The following is a 15,502-nucleotide window of genomic DNA, read 5'->3' on the forward strand; positions in this document are numbered from 1 at the left end:
TATCCTGTCCTTATCGTCAATTGGATTTCTTATAAATTTTTAAAAGTTTTCGTTTAATTGTTTCCCTCTTTATGTTAAACACGATTGTAATTTCCGTAAATTTTAATAATTGAAAAATTTGAAGTTTCCACCTGCGATTTTCTACAGGTAAATACAAACAGTTTCAGTCATAACACAAGTATAGTAAGTTTTTCAAACATTTTATTGTTTGTCAAAAAATTAAAAAGAAACAATAAAAACATTTTTTAATAATAATTGCATATAAACTCAGTATAAACTGTAGAAAAAAATATGATGGTTTTAGCACATGTACCAGTATGTCAAATGCATCTGAACAACAAATCAAGACTTGTATATCTCAAATTTTCATTGATGGAAAATTCAAATTATAATGAAACCATCTCTCTAAAGTTTTCACCAATAAATATTTTTCCACTAGACTTCGGAAACTAATCCAAGTTGTTTATTTATGCAGTTTTAGTTTTGGGAAAAATTAATGAAAAAGTTTTTGTGTATAATCTATTATTCCATTTGTAAATTCAAGTTCAAAGGAAATGATATACCAAGTAGAATATTCTGTTATTTAATAAATATGAAGCCGTCTTTAAACGCTTTGTCTAAAGAGAGCTTAATTTAATAAGCATGTTCTTCAAATATATTTTCTTTTAAATATAAAAGAATAAAAAATAAGGAGTTGTGTAATTTTTATTGATTAATAAGAGAGAACAATCCTAAAAACTTTTTTTATCCCATGATTTTTTGAAAGTCTTGAATTACATGATGCAATATGTATCAACATGATACACACATACGATACACACAATATATCACAGACCCAGCTTGTCAAAACCCATATTTGACACAAATTATCTGAACACAAAGACATGGCTAGAGAATTGTATCACCTCCTTGATTTGATTAACATGGAAATAATGCCAGTAAGTTTATTTTTTCTTGGTGTCACATATCCATTTAATATAATTCGATTTGACAAAAGATTAAAAATATATCTCTCGATTCTCAATGAGGGATACAGTATCTGCCATAATTCATTATTTCGCTTTTTAATCATCTCTTGAACAGTTTATTCAATATCATCTGGTTTCCATGGGGAGGCTGTTCCGTTTTCTCCCCTCCACTTGCATTAATGAGGTTTGAAACTGTTCCAACATTTGGATTAGCACCTTTTTCTTGAATCGTCCCGCCTCACGAATCACGTCTCTAACAAACGCACACTTTAGTTCCACGTTCCCTTGCACTGAATTCAAGTGGTGAAACAAGTTATCGTAATCTGCCAAAAAAAAAATTGAAGTAAAATTATTTTTAATTAGCAAATACATTTTCATCTTCCAGCATACCAGTACCAATTTTTGAACTCTGAATTTTCTATATCATTTTTTCTCCACAATTTATGATAACAAAAAACTGGATCACCAATAAACAAATTGTCAAAGTTTTGAGTGATCATATTTTGTTTTCATTGTAAGCAGTTTTAAAGTTAGCTAGTTTAGAATTGAACCTTATAATTTTCAATAAAATAAAATCTAAAACTCAAGTTGTAAAACATAAAACTATACTACATGTTACCATATTGTTTAAAATTTCTCCAACAAAAACCAACTTACAGCTTGTTAAACCTGTTAGTTATAAGAACTCCTACATGCAAGTATTTTTCATTTACAGTCAAACTTCATTATCATGAACTAGATGGGACTGTTTAAAATTTTTGAGATATCCCAGTATTTCGAGATATTGAGGGTGAAATACTTAAATAATACGTGGTTGGACCTTAAAAATCACTTTTACATTTCCATTGTGTTCAAGATATCTAAGTTCAACTGTATATATCGTAGTTTACGGAGGTCTCGTACCGTTCCACTTACTTCGTCCTGGCTTCTTGAGCTCCTTGAACACCGAGTGTTTTAAACGTGTGTTGTGTGTCCAGATGAGCGAGTCCTTTTTGCTGTTGTTGATGCTTCTCTGCCGTGAATTCAACGAGTTGTACAACATCTGGTTCTCCGCATCGCCTGGCGACACGTTATTTTCTTTGATGTGGTTTTTCTTGGAGTGGTCTTGTTCCGGTTCAGCTATTATCAATGGCTGATCTTCATCCTCTTGTTCCGGAACATTGTTCTCCTCAAAGTCATCTTCTGAAACATGCACAAATGATACAATTGTTGCCCATTTACTGTTGTTCCACACCTTTTCATCAGCATCATTTGCAGTAACTAAAGTATAACTGGAATTTTCTACAGGTTTCTACTTTTTGCCAAAGTCAACATTAAAAAATTGGAGATTTCACCCTTTTTGTTTTTTAAAGTCATCAATTCAAAAATGACCCCTCCCCCTAAAAAAAATAAATAATTTATGACAAAAATGACCTTTTTGGGGAATAAAAAACCCACAGATTTACACTCATTGAAAATATTAGTTACACAGTTACTAGTAATTGAAATCAAATGGTCCATTGTGAAATAGAACCCCTTAAAAATCACACATGTGCCGAAAAAGCCTTTACCTTTATAGTCTGGCTGAGGACTGAAGTCTCCCTCCATGATGTGATCAGGAACTGGTGAGGCCGGTGGGGTGGGGGTGGGGGATCTACAAAAGACATAGTCCTTGGGGAGGGGTCCTACAAAGAACAAAGCAGATTAAAATTACTCCCAAGCATTTCTTTTTCATGCAATTTAGCATATATTTTTACCCAGGCATTTTTTAAAAGGTGTGAAGCTCGTCTCCATTAAAAGTAGTTGAAATGGTTAAAGTAAATTAAAGCATTATTTATGAATGAATATTGACCAAGAGAAATAACTCTGAGAGCAATAACTCTTAATAAGTGAGAGAGAGAGAGAGAGAGAGAGAGAGAGAGAGAGAGAGAGAGAGAGAGAGAGAGAATACTGACCGACTTTCCTCCTCTTGGGACCTGGGGAGGGGCTCTCTACACTACGACGTTTGGAGGGTTTATCTATGGTTGGGTCGTCTGCTTCATCTACCATGTTCATCTGCCGAAAGTTTAAACAATTTGATCACCATTTCAAAATAAATTCTTACACCAACTTTTTTATTCCATCCAATCTTATGATCAGTTATAGCACAAGAAATACTCTGCTTTTATTTGGCCTTACCTTGACTTTGAATGGATTTCCGAAGGTGTGGAGTCTGGCGGGGGAGGTCTCTAGCTCTCGGAGGGGGGCAGGCTGCTTCTTCAGGTAATCCTGGTAGTTACCCATTTGCTGGACAGGAACACTGTGAACTTGATCTGTGTGGCATATAATCTCATCGTTAAATACTTATATACATGCATTTGGTGACCAAACTGCCTTTTTCCTTTCTTTACACAATTGCACATCCATCATATATTAAATTTTCATAGAATGTCAAAATTTATAAACATATTGAAATTTGATCTCATAGATAACATATTCCTATAAAAAAGAATTACTATATAAATATAAAGAATAAATTTAAATTCCAGGATAAAGTTCAATGTAACCTAATAATAATATACAGTAACCAACAAGATATCTGTGAGCCAATGCTCACTAGTGATACCCCCGCTCTGATGTAAATATGCAAAATAAGGAAAGTCGACATTTAACAGAAAGCTGGCATCCGATTGGTACAAAAATATCCCACAATATGGCATGCCAAAACAAATAGTGCGATAAACAGTTGCTGAGAATTCTTTGACAAAAATTTGTTTGAAAATTTTTGCTAAAAATAAACAAAGTACTCATTAAACAGGAAGTTGACGTCCGATTGGTACAAAAATACATCCCACAATATAGCATGCCTATACAAATACTGTGTAAAAATTTCAAGCATCTGCGATAAACAGTTGCTGAGAATTCTTTGACAAAAATTTGTTTGAAAATTTTTGCTAAAAATAAACAGTCGTCATTAAACAGGAAGTTGACGTCTGATTGGTACAAAAATATATCCTCCTTCAGAGCGGGGGTATAATTATTCTGTTTCCTATGATTATCCATAGTACAATACAAACAGCATTTGCCAATCAAAATTCAGATAATATCAAAGACTTGGTACTTGCCATCATCCACAAGCTTTGTTCTATGGAAAGACTTTTGTAGAAAATTTGATCTCATTCGGGCTATTTGATCGATGAGGTTTTTGCGAGGTATATCATATGGATTTCTGCAAAAAAATCAGTCAACATTTGTCAAAACTAAGACATTGTTACATGTCTGAAGCCAATATCAACAAGAATTCAAAGCTATTAATCACTTTTCTTGTTCTTTTCCCATGAATTCCCCCACCCCAAATTTTTTTTATAATACATGTACATTTACAATACATTCATAACTGCTGATTCAAGAAAAACACTTTCACATCATTTGCAATGCAAACTCCCCTTAGACTTTTTATGTTTAGCTGCATTCTTCTACCTGGCAATTTAGAGAGGGCACTTCAATGAAGAAATTCCTTGAATTTTTTCATAACAGTGATGGGATAACATCTCGGGACAGAGTAGAATAAAAATATCTTGATTTATTATTACGCTGAACTTTGATATCTCAAATACTGATTTCTCTAAACCAATGGATATATAGAAGTGATTTGTAAGTCCCAACCACTACTTATTAAAGTACTTTACCATCTATATCACGAATACTCGGATATCTGGAAGATTTTAAACAGTCCTTTCTAGATAACGAAGTTTGACTGTATTTTCGTGGGTTCAAATAGGGTGGCCTTATGTTTCGATTTATCACTATTTTTGTGGGTCGATCAACAGAAGGCAAATAGGGTGACCTTATAGCTGACCTGTAGTATTGAGGCTTGATGTCTTTGTCTGCTATCGCCACGGTGAATGTGTTGAAGTCCGTCAGTTCCTGCTTCAGACTCTGTAGGTTTCCCCCAGCATTCTGTAACAGCTGGTTAAAATCCCGCCGTTGTAGAATGGACGTTTTGGTTCTAAGACATAAAATAGACATATTCTTATAAATAAATAATTTTTGACAAAGACATATAAAACTGCACTACTCAAAGACGTCCCTAGGTATATAACAATCATACTTGAAGAGGGAATTGAATATTCTTTGCTCATTTCTCAGAATATATCATAAATACTTGTGATTTGAACAAAAGGAAATATTATTTCGACATCTCTCAAAATACATCACAAATTTTTGCGACTTAAATGAAAACAAATCATTCTGTTTACCTGGAATCAACTTTAATGCCTTCGTGAAGGGTGACCTTCTGACCAACTGATGCGATCAATCGATCCATCTCTATCTTTGCCTGTGTAAAAAACAAAACATAAACCACATGAAAACGCTTTCCAAAACCTTTCATTATTCCTTCAAAATACTTCACAATGTCATATAGAATTCAGAAAAATTGTATTTCTTATATTATGTTTTCTATTGAAAAAAGAAGAATAGTTGTTTTCATGTTAACTTTCTAATTCCCCTTAACCTAGTTTTCATGGTTGTGACCTATTGACCTGACCTGATTTTTGAGCTTCTTGAGGTATGTGATCACACTGTAACTGAGACTGTTGTCCATGTTATCGGGGACTAGATTGGGGGCACCCATCCGTGCCAGGGCTCGCTTCAATGGCTGCAAACAACACAATAAACAACACTAGAGTCTTATAGCAAATCAAGAGGGAACATCTATTTGCCAATGTCTTTCCAAAAGAATGTATTTTAAAGGAGTCAAAACATGAAGAATGATAAAGAAATTGGTTACAGATTTATAATGAGTGGAACAATAAATGCCTTTCCAAAGGAATATCTCTAAAATATTGTCAAAAAAACTAGTACAGTGATTTGGGATATCAGCCACAGATTTATCTATGACAAATGGAGCACACCACTCCAAAGGCTTTTTTACTTCCTTTCACAAGACATGATCAATTGAAAGGCTCATAAACATACTTGTATATGATATACATGAAATTACATTCATTACATGAACAAAGGCTGAATTGAGAAGACAAAATCTGTCATTGATTAGTCTTCAAGCTGTCTCCACTTCTCCTAGTTAATCACTTAGTGAGAACCTATACAACATAACATGCAACATTTTTTTTGCATAAACATTTGACAATTTCATTGTCAGTCCCAGAATACCTACCCCAGCGTAATACGAAGGCATGGTTTTCAGATATGTATCAAACTGACTCCGCCATTTCTGTGTCGGCTTCAGCTTGTGGACTTTGAACAGCTCGTCTGAAAAGGAAACAAAAAATGTCCAGCTTTTACTTGTTCAAAGCAATACATATAGTGAGAAAACAAAAATTAGGTATCTATAGCTGTCTGTAAATATTCCATCTCGTGTGGTTGGGTAGAAATCTGAAAACTAAATCATAAATTCTATACATATATATTACTTAAACACAAATACAAGGTTTTTTGTTTTTTTTTTTTACAAAAATTACCAAAAAAAGGAAAATTACTCAAATTATTTTACAGTTAATGGTAATTCTTAATTTAGTTTAATTCTTTGGGCTGAAACTGAAATAACAAGCCCATTTAGTTATTACCCATGATATCTTTTGTTATACAGATCGACTTCTGAATCATATTTCACTATTCAAAAAGCACAAATATCTACGGCATTACAAAACCATTATATGGTGGTACTTTTGGTCTCTGTTTCTTATTTTCTGTTTGAAAAAGTGCACTGTTTATTGCAATCCAATTGAAAGATTTAACAGTTCACATGTTTTTTTTCTGAGGGAAAATGCCTCACTTGTGTGTGGAATGAGGAGGAGGATGCGGTGGCTGTTGCCATCCACTGTCCAATCAGAAGATGGCTTAAGGGTGCCATGGCAACCAGCTGGAATTCCATTGGACAGAGGGGAAAGCTGCCTTGACAGGCTGAATTGAGAAGACAAAATCTGTCATTGATTAGTCTTCAAGCTGTTTTATTGTGGTCATACTATTTCATTCCAGTCTGTGGGTTCATGTTTTTATCCGTGAAACTTTGCGAAATACAGCCAATGATTAAACTTCACAGTTTTTGACTGCTTAATAAGCCTTCCAAACTTAAAAAGATGAATTATTTTTCAAGTTTTACTATTTTTTTTTATTTCCTAAAAAGGATCATTTAATACTACAGAATTCCTATAAAATAAAAATTATCTTAGTAAAAATAAATCATGAACAAGAATATGGAATGAGATAGTCAACCAAAGTCTACTCGCTGGAATCATTTGCATTCACATGTGCACAAATTGTTACACAGGAAAATGACACGGCTACCTTTACTTACTCTCAGTCTCTCTCCACTTCTGTTTACCATCTATAACCTCTCTACATCTTTCACATACCATCTGTCCATCTCATACCATCTGTCCATCACACCCACACTTACCCAGCAGTGGAAGCAAGACGGGGTAGTTGTACGGCATCAGGAAAAGGTTCACACAGCTCAGGGTACTGCTGGCCTTCAGGTAACCGAAGGGGTGTCCCACGTCACTATATTTAGCACTGCCATTGATGAAAACCTGCCAACAGGAGTTGGGCTGCCGCCTCTCCAGGATGTACTGAGTGAGGGGTGAGGGCTCCAGTTCGTACTTGTCGAAGGGGAGGTTCCCAATGACCATGGGCTCACAGGGGGTACAGTAAAACTTCACCACAGGGTGTGCTGAGCGAGGTGGCTACATAAAAAAAAATTCTTAAAAATTCATATAATACACATGTACATGTATTTAAGTTTTAAAAAAATTTCAGGGGTCGAAATCTATTTCAAAACACAATTCCATGTTAGCACTAGTTTTTATTAAATAATTTATTGACAGAAAAATATTTCTAAGACTTGGTATCACGGCTTTCTTTTTTACAATTTCAAAATGGTGTCAAATATCCTTCAAAACAGGGATTTTTTAATCTAAAACGATATCAAACCTTTGCATGAGAAGACTCAAAAATGACTCACCAATGTGGAATTGGTCGTGTCTGGCCAGAATGCCTCTGGAATGGGCCAGTGACCAACTGAGTATCCTTTCTGAGCCGAGCGAGGGACGTAGATCAGCTTGCGACAGTTGTGCCAGCTGTTGTTAGGAATGGACAGACCAGTCATCGGAGAGTTGGCCTTCCTTTCCTCCTCCATCTCCAGTTTGATTGTTGGGGGCATGTTTATATCTTGATTCTCTAGGGAACAATAAAGGGAACTTATTAGTGATAATTTGCGGTTTTTTTTTCTTCTTCAAAAGTCAACTAATTAGGTCAAAAGTGGCAAAATAATTCAGGTCTTAGTATTTACATAAGTCATAAATATTACAGCTTAATCTGAAATACCTTCTACAACCTATTTCAGTTGAAAATTTAAGACAGGAGAAGTTTCACATACTATCCAGATTTTGAATGCTTGAAATATTTATTTTTTGAAACAAAATACCTTTGCTATTTCCATTGCTGTCTAATCCATTCTCAACTTTGACTTCTATAGTAGGTGGGTCTGGTCCAATCTTCTCAAAATTGATCACCACCCCTCCCTGAACTTTCTGCACTAAACTTTCCAGTGCTCCATTAAGCATCTTCTGAGTATGGACAGCATAAGACCGACCTAAAATGATATTTTCATCAGTCTCTCATTTTGCTATTTTAAACAAATTGTTGTAAGGTATGAATTCCAATACTTCATTTTCAGTCTAACCTCCGGTGACATCACACATGGCATCCAATGGATGGCTCTCAGCTGACGGAATGTAAGTACTGGTTGTCATGTCGACAGGAACGTTGCCGGGCAATCTTAGCACTAGTCCAAATATCCTCTGATCCCATCTAAATGGTTCCTTGGTCAACTCTGACCCTGGGACCACAGAATTCATGGGCAAGTTGATCTAAAAAGCATGTCAATGTATTTTTACTTGTCAAAACATAAAGCAGAAAACACTAATTGCTCTTAATTCCTCTTGCCAAGATGCTTTCCACAGCAAAAAATTTATTTTGTAGAAAAACTAATTTGAAAAACTCATTTTAAACCAGTGGGTTAACTTTGTCAAGCCATTTCTAATCCAGTAAAAAGGTATAAAAGAAACATTTTTCTCAGCAATAAAAATAGCCATTTGAAGACAATTCTCAGTCAGTGATCATATTGATCTTCTGCTCTTTCCTCCAACCTTCTGCCAAAAATTCTCCCTACCTCGGGCTGGACTCCATTCATGGTGGTCAGTTTTCCCCCATCAGTGATAACTATGATGACCGCCGGTTCAAGGTAAAATGGACAGCGACCCTGAAATCAATCAAAGCAAACCTTTATAAAGTTCAATCAACACCAGATTTACAGTAAGAGCAGTATCCAACTTCAATAAACCAGTCTTAGTTTACAGAAGTACCCACTGGTCAATAGTTGATGCTAAGGAAATGTCACACAGAGACTAATACCTTTTATGTATTTTATTAAGTTCAATCAACACTTGATTCACAGTAAAATTAGCATCCAAACAGCATCAACAAACAAGTATTACTATTTATTGGTCTTTCAATACTTCATTCCAAGGAAAGGTCACACAGTTTAAAGAGACTGAAGTTTTTTATGTACACAAATAGGAAATTCAGCTCAATATAGAAGGCTTCATGTTACCTGAAATTTATACACCTGAGAATTTTTTCACCTGTCATCAATACTAACCTGGCCGTAAGTGTCAATGCCAGTTTGCATCCTATTAATGTTCAGAAGATCAAAGGCATGCTTCAGGGCGGGGCCCATCAGGGTCAGACCCTGCGTCTGCAAGTTCTTCAACTCGTTCACAAAAGTGGCATGACTCTCTTTCCATCCAGCCTGCAAGTCAGATTATGTAGCATCTAATGCAGGCAATGGTAATAAGTGCATTTCAAAACCAAAGTATTAAAGAGAATTGATTCTTTCCCCCCTGCTTAGCACATTTACAGATCACATGCAGTAGGATATTAATTTTCTCATAGATACGATCAAGTCGGACTAATTGATTGAATCATGCTGCTCAGCATGATCAGAGGGAAAGTCTTATGAACGTTTGCAATCTGTCCTCAGTTTTCAATCCCCCTAGTCACAAAATATAAACTTTTGAGTCAGAGAATTCTAAATTCAAATTTTTTATTATTGTTCACTTAATAAATGACTTTGAATGCCGAAGCATATTGCTTCATAGGAGCTAGTCACCATTACTTTATCAAAATATTTTAAAGTGTCAATCATTAAAAAAAAAATTGAAATGTGAACTAGCTTATAAAATGGTCTTCCCCAAGCTGTGCCTCTATTGTCTGTTATTCTTGATATCTGGGGAAAGAGGTCGTATAATTGTAATCAAAATTAATATTTCATTAACTTCCCACTTGCAATGCAAAAATTCAGAGTCAAGTTTTACATCAGTAAATACTGGAACATCAATAGACAGTCAGTGTTGGTGCTCTCTCTGTCTCAGTTCCAAAGAGTTAAATATTTTTTAAACAAGAGATGATTGTAAAACATGTATGCCCCCTCCTTTTGAACATCCATTAAGAAACTGAATGGAAACTGAAAATACTTGAAACATTTGCAAAGAAAATGAACAGAAACTGCAAAAAAATGGAATTTTTCTAGGTCCATGGGGCATATAAACTCTCTATAAAATTGCTCGATAGTACCAAAAATTAATTTTGGCATATATATTATTTTGATAAACCTGTATACCAAATATCATTTCAATATGTGCATCCTCTGCAAAGAAAATGAAAGGAAACTAAAAAATAATTGGAATTTTTCTATGTCCAAGGTGTTGTAAATTGCTCGATCAGAACCATTGTTAAAACTTGACCTAGATATTATCATGATTGACCTATATACCAAATTTAATTTCAATATGTTCATCCTCTCGGAAGAAAAGGAACGGAAACTGTTGGTAAACCAACCGACCGAACGACAAACAGCAGCAAATTAAGCAATATGCCCTCTCTTCTTTAAAAGGGGGCATAAGAATGAGGATTTTCCATATTTGAGTAAATTTTCCACAATTTTGTGAGGGTAGGGTGGGGCAGGGCAGGGTAGGGTAAGGGTTGCCAAGGTGTCTTTCAACATTGCAAAGTATTTAAGAACATTAAATCATCCAGAGACGTATATAAATAGCTTTGTCATTTAAATCTATATTTTTAGTGCTGACTTAAGCATCTTGGAAAAAGCATACCTATCAATGTCTGCAGGCCTAAGAACAGCTGATATTACTTGTGTATTGTGAAAAATCAATACTGCTACAATTTTAGCTGAACATGCAAAAGCCCATGCATGCAGAATGTAGTACAGATACAATGATATATGTTTTAGTCACAAAATAAGGACCATAATTGTGTTGAAATTATTTACCCCCTCCCTATCCCCCCTTCCTCCCACTCTATGTATTCTATTTATATCGTACAGACACCTGTTTAAGGACGTCAATGAACCGTGACGGCCAGGTAGCAAGCAATGAACAATGTTTATGTTATAAAGAAAGCTGCAGAAATATGTATCTCGCCTTTATCACTAGCTTATATCCAACAGTTTTACAAATTGTATTTATTCACTGGGTTGATTTCAAAATAGCAACAGACCATTCAGGTTTGCCCCTGAAAATTTTCAAGATCCACCACTATAATTTAAGCTGGATCTTAGCTTGATCTGCAATTGTTATTTATTCTTTTTCTATTAATTGTTGGTAGGGATATTGAATGTTTTTATTTGGTGGTAGCATTGTGTATTTGTAAACTGTGCTGTATGGATGTTAACCGGTCTTTGTTTATTTTTCACCCTTTGGTACCCCTCATACATTATGCAAATGATCTCCAAATCAATGACAAACTCCCACAATGCAACTTTCTTCCCTGCCAGAAGCAAATGGCGGAGATACAGTCAGATGTAGGTCCGTTGTTCTCTACATTTTATTGTTGAAAGCGCGATGCGTTTATCGATGATACCTCTAGTGGAAGGTTATTCGCATCTGAATCATCGTGGAAATTGTTAAATATGGAGCAATTTCACGCGTCTTGGTCAAATAAACGTAATTTTACCTTGATATTTGCAGGCGGGTCTTCGAATGTCAGGAGCATGTATCTATCCCATCTGCAATTTGGATCCCTTGATCTTATCTAAACATAATAAAATTAAACACACTTACTAATCAAAATTTCCGACCTCTGTCGACTAACGGATTTCTCTGAATTCGAGTGTTTTTACCTTCATAAACGTCTCGACCGAAGCTTTGGCGATATCAATCAAAGAAGTTCCCAAATATGTACGCTGGTTCATAGAAGCACTTGTATCAACGAGAAATAAAATGATTGTCATGATTGGTATTCATCTGACGGACCTGAAATGTTTAAGATAAGCAAATAGAGCAACTGTCATTCAGAGCTCGACATGGCCCATCCACTCTCTACCGCGGCGCACTATAAAGTGCTGCCTTACAGAGTAGTTTGCACGCCACGAAAAACCTGTCACGTGATCTCCTCGCCATTACGCATTGGATTAGACGGAGACCTCTAGTAATTAGAGTTTTCACATTTTTCAACTTCTAGGTACTTCATATTTATTTTTTCATTGATTTATACATATATTTTAAAACAGTAATGTAGTTTTTCGTGTTTATGAGGAATGTAACGTTAGCAAACAGAGTGATCTCGTTCTATTTTGTGAATGAAAATATTTCTTGGCACTACGCCGAGATATATATCGACACTTTTAAGCTGATGTGACTATTTTGCTTAGCTGAAATGACTGAATTTTTTTGGCAGATTATTGAGAGTTTTTTCAATGAAGCGAAGAAAAAGAAACCCCCGGATGTTATGTCTAAATATAGCATCCACGTGGTTTTGTTTACTACCAACACGTGCTATGGTGGAATCAATTTGCTAATGCGGCAGTTGCAGTTGCTAGCGATCATTGTCGGCATCGTTCGAGCGTGCCCCGAAGACTGTAAATGTTTCAGCAAAACTCTGGACTGTAGTTTCAGAAGGCTGAAGGAGCTCTTCAATATCCATGACAACTATCAGATCTGGAATTTCAGTGGCAATTCATTAAGCAATGATAAATATAGAACCAAGTGTTACAGATTCCGTGCAGATTCTTGATATTAGTCATAACGAACTTGGCAATGTTAAAGAGCCCTCTTTCCTACGATTTGGTCAATTAAGAGAATTGAACTTATCACACAATGAATTAAATGATTTTAAAAGTTCCTTACCCCCAGGACTTGGGGTTTTATATCTCAGTAACAATTTAATACATACATGGCCACATCTTTATTTAGCTCAAGCATCTCAAGTTACGAAAATTCATTTTGATCATAATTTACTTAATAACATGAGCTGTGAAGCTGATGCAGATTCTCTCTTACACAGACTAATAAATCTAGATTTATCATACAACCACATTGAACATATTGATAAATGTATTTTGAAAACTATGCCAGATTTAACCGATTTAAACTTGTCCAATAACAAATTATCTGCAATAAAAGAAGGGTTATTTGACTCCAATACACAGCTACAAAAGTTAGATTTATCAAAGAACATGTTAAGAAAAATTCCTGGGGGCATCTTTGAAAATCTCCCAAATTTGGCATACCTATTTTTATCACACAATAAACTTGTAACTTTTCCACTTCATTTACCTGTTTTTGAAGTATTAGATTTGTCTTTTAATGAAATTTCATGTGTGAAAGAGGATAAAAAGAAGGATGTATACCCCCATGAGATTCTCTTGTTGGGAGGAAATCCATTTCATTGTGACTGCAAAATTCGATGGTTGAAAGAATTCATTGAAATGAGGGAATATCAATTGCATTACTTTGATATTCCAGAGGAAAAGTTCATTCCAATTTGTCACAGTCCTTATAACCTGTTTAACGAACCTTGGAACATGCTGAGTACCGATTTATTCATCTGTGATTATGACAACATTCACGAGGAGGAGGATACTATATTCGAAAATTCTGAACATGAAAGTGAAGATAACTTAAAATTAGAAGCAGTGAATATTGCAGAAAACTCTGTGAAATTGCAATGGAAAAGCATTCAAGTGACTTCTCTAATTGAATCAACATATCAACTAAAATACCATCGGTTCGGCCATAGGAACAAAGAGACAATACGCTCTTTTAGATCCACCACTTCTTCTTATGTCCTTCGCAATCTCATGGCTGGTACAGCTTATATCATCTGCTTGCAAGAGGTCACTTCCATCAGTAATAAAGAATTGGACTGTGTTGAGCTTATCACAGCTGAGGACAGTTCCCTATTGGCCTACTTATTTTTTGCTTGCATTTTATCAGTTTTGTTTTTCTTTTTTCGTAACTAAATTGCAGCTGTCAGGATTGATCTAAAATTCCATCAGATGACTTAAAGATTATTGTGTTTGGGGGGGGGGGGGGGGGGGTTGTAATTTGTAAAGGGGAGGAACAGATTTTTTCATAAAGAATTAAAAAATTTTTAGTTTTGAAACTCATTGTACTGTTGTTAGAGAAAGGGATATGCATGTTTTAGGTTGTTTTTTTTTTGCTAACACTGGAATCTATATGTTGAGGGATAGTTATAGCTGCAGGTCTGTAGGTCCTAGTCTGGCTCTGCGGAAATTCGGATGGACGACCTGGGAGCTACAGTGCCACCCATCCAAGGACATCCATACAATTTTTTCAGACTCAGGAAGCTACAGACCTGCAGCTTAGGTAGTTTGAGATTTTTCTTCATTTATAAGATAATGAGATTTTATTTGGAGGAAAGAGGGATGTGCCATAATCAATGTTTTTTACTTCATGTCTATGATGTCTTTCTTTACAATGAGTGTAAAGCAGTTAATTGAAAATGGAAGTAAATATACCATAGTCATCAAGCGAAATAAAGAATATCTAAAATATTTGTATTTCAGCTGATTATGATTTTAAAAAACTATTTTTCATTTAATAAAATTAACTCAGAAATGTAGTTAAAGTTTCTTCTTTTTACACCTTAATCACTGAGATCACCATTATTGCATTTATTACAAGTTTTATGTAGCAGACCAATTGATAAATTAATGAAGCACAGTTATTAAGTTTCTTGATCTCTTACAACAGATCTATAACAATTTTTATTGTGCCCGTACTATTGCAGTGCTGACATGACTACTCCTTCCACACTCCATTAATACCTATCCAGTTGTAGCCATGCACTTTAAAGCAATATGAGCCTTTAGTTTACTGACTGAACACCTAGGACTGCTGAGCCATAGTAACATTACCATACTAAGAAAGGAGGAATGAGCATACAAAACCATTTTAACAAGAGCTTGGACTTTGTGTAGTTGTGTCAATCAGCAATGTGACGTAGGTCTGTCTATTTCACTGTAGGCCACTCAGTCATGGCTCTTTGAAATCAACAAGATTTGTCTGGCTTTTGAGCTAAGACTACTCAATTGGTGCATATTTCGCTTGAACCCGGCTCATTTTTAATTTGTTTTGACGCAGGAAATAGATAGCTACACCCCACTGAAAGTCCAAGGTCTTGTTAAAATGGTTCTAAATATAATGAAAAGGTTTGGCTGAAGTGGGAATCAAACC

The 15,502-nt window shown here is 35.2% G+C and overlaps 1 protein-coding gene across 4 annotated transcripts; it reads right to left on the minus strand.

Annotated features, from left to right (window-relative positions):
- Positions 1 to 183: 183 nt before the first annotated feature.
- On the minus strand, positions 184 to 12,284 carry LOC105348441 (integrator complex subunit 6). Of its 4 annotated transcripts, none has more exons than XM_011457857.4 (18): positions 12,145 to 12,284; positions 11,979 to 12,056; positions 9,610 to 9,759; positions 9,121 to 9,210; positions 8,632 to 8,818; positions 8,374 to 8,541; positions 7,912 to 8,126; positions 7,348 to 7,633; positions 6,106 to 6,200; positions 5,476 to 5,586; positions 5,186 to 5,265; positions 4,786 to 4,935; positions 4,052 to 4,155; positions 3,126 to 3,259; positions 2,903 to 3,002; positions 2,519 to 2,632; positions 1,884 to 2,147; positions 184 to 1,291 (listed from the first exon to the last, which is right to left on the minus strand). In XM_011457857.4, the coding sequence occupies exons 1-18, from the start codon at positions 12,253 to 12,255 to the stop codon at positions 1,095 to 1,097; spliced, it is 2,634 nt and encodes an 877-aa protein (XP_011456159.2). In that variant the 5' UTR covers positions 12,256 to 12,284; the 3' UTR covers positions 184 to 1,094. The 4 variants fall into 4 exon arrangements, with proteins under 4 accessions (XP_011456159.2, XP_011456157.2, XP_011456158.2 ...); XM_011457855.4 differs by having other exon boundaries at positions 1,872 to 2,147; XM_011457856.4 differs by having other exon boundaries at positions 1,884 to 2,150.
- Positions 12,285 to 15,502: the final 3,218 nt, after the last annotated feature.

The sequence above is a fragment of the Magallana gigas genome, chromosome 8 (genome assembly GCF_963853765.1).
Source record: "Magallana gigas chromosome 8, xbMagGiga1.1, whole genome shotgun sequence".
Lineage (NCBI taxonomy): Eukaryota > Metazoa > Mollusca > Bivalvia > Ostreida > Ostreidae > Magallana > Magallana gigas.

Bases quoted from the DNA above. Each gene is read 5' to 3' on its own strand.
- LOC105348441 (XM_011457854.4), bottom strand. From the start codon at position 12,255: ATGACAATCATTTTATTTCTCGTTGATACAAGTGCTTCTATGAACCAG. The intron at 8,819-9,120 runs GTAGGGAGAATT...CATGCTTTTTAG, and splicing joins TGAATGGAGTCCAGCCCGAG to ATCAACTTGCCCATGAATTC. The intron at 4,156-4,785 runs GTCAGCTATAAG...ATTTTTTTGCAG, and splicing joins ATCAAGCCTCAATACTACAG to AAATCCATATGATATACCTC.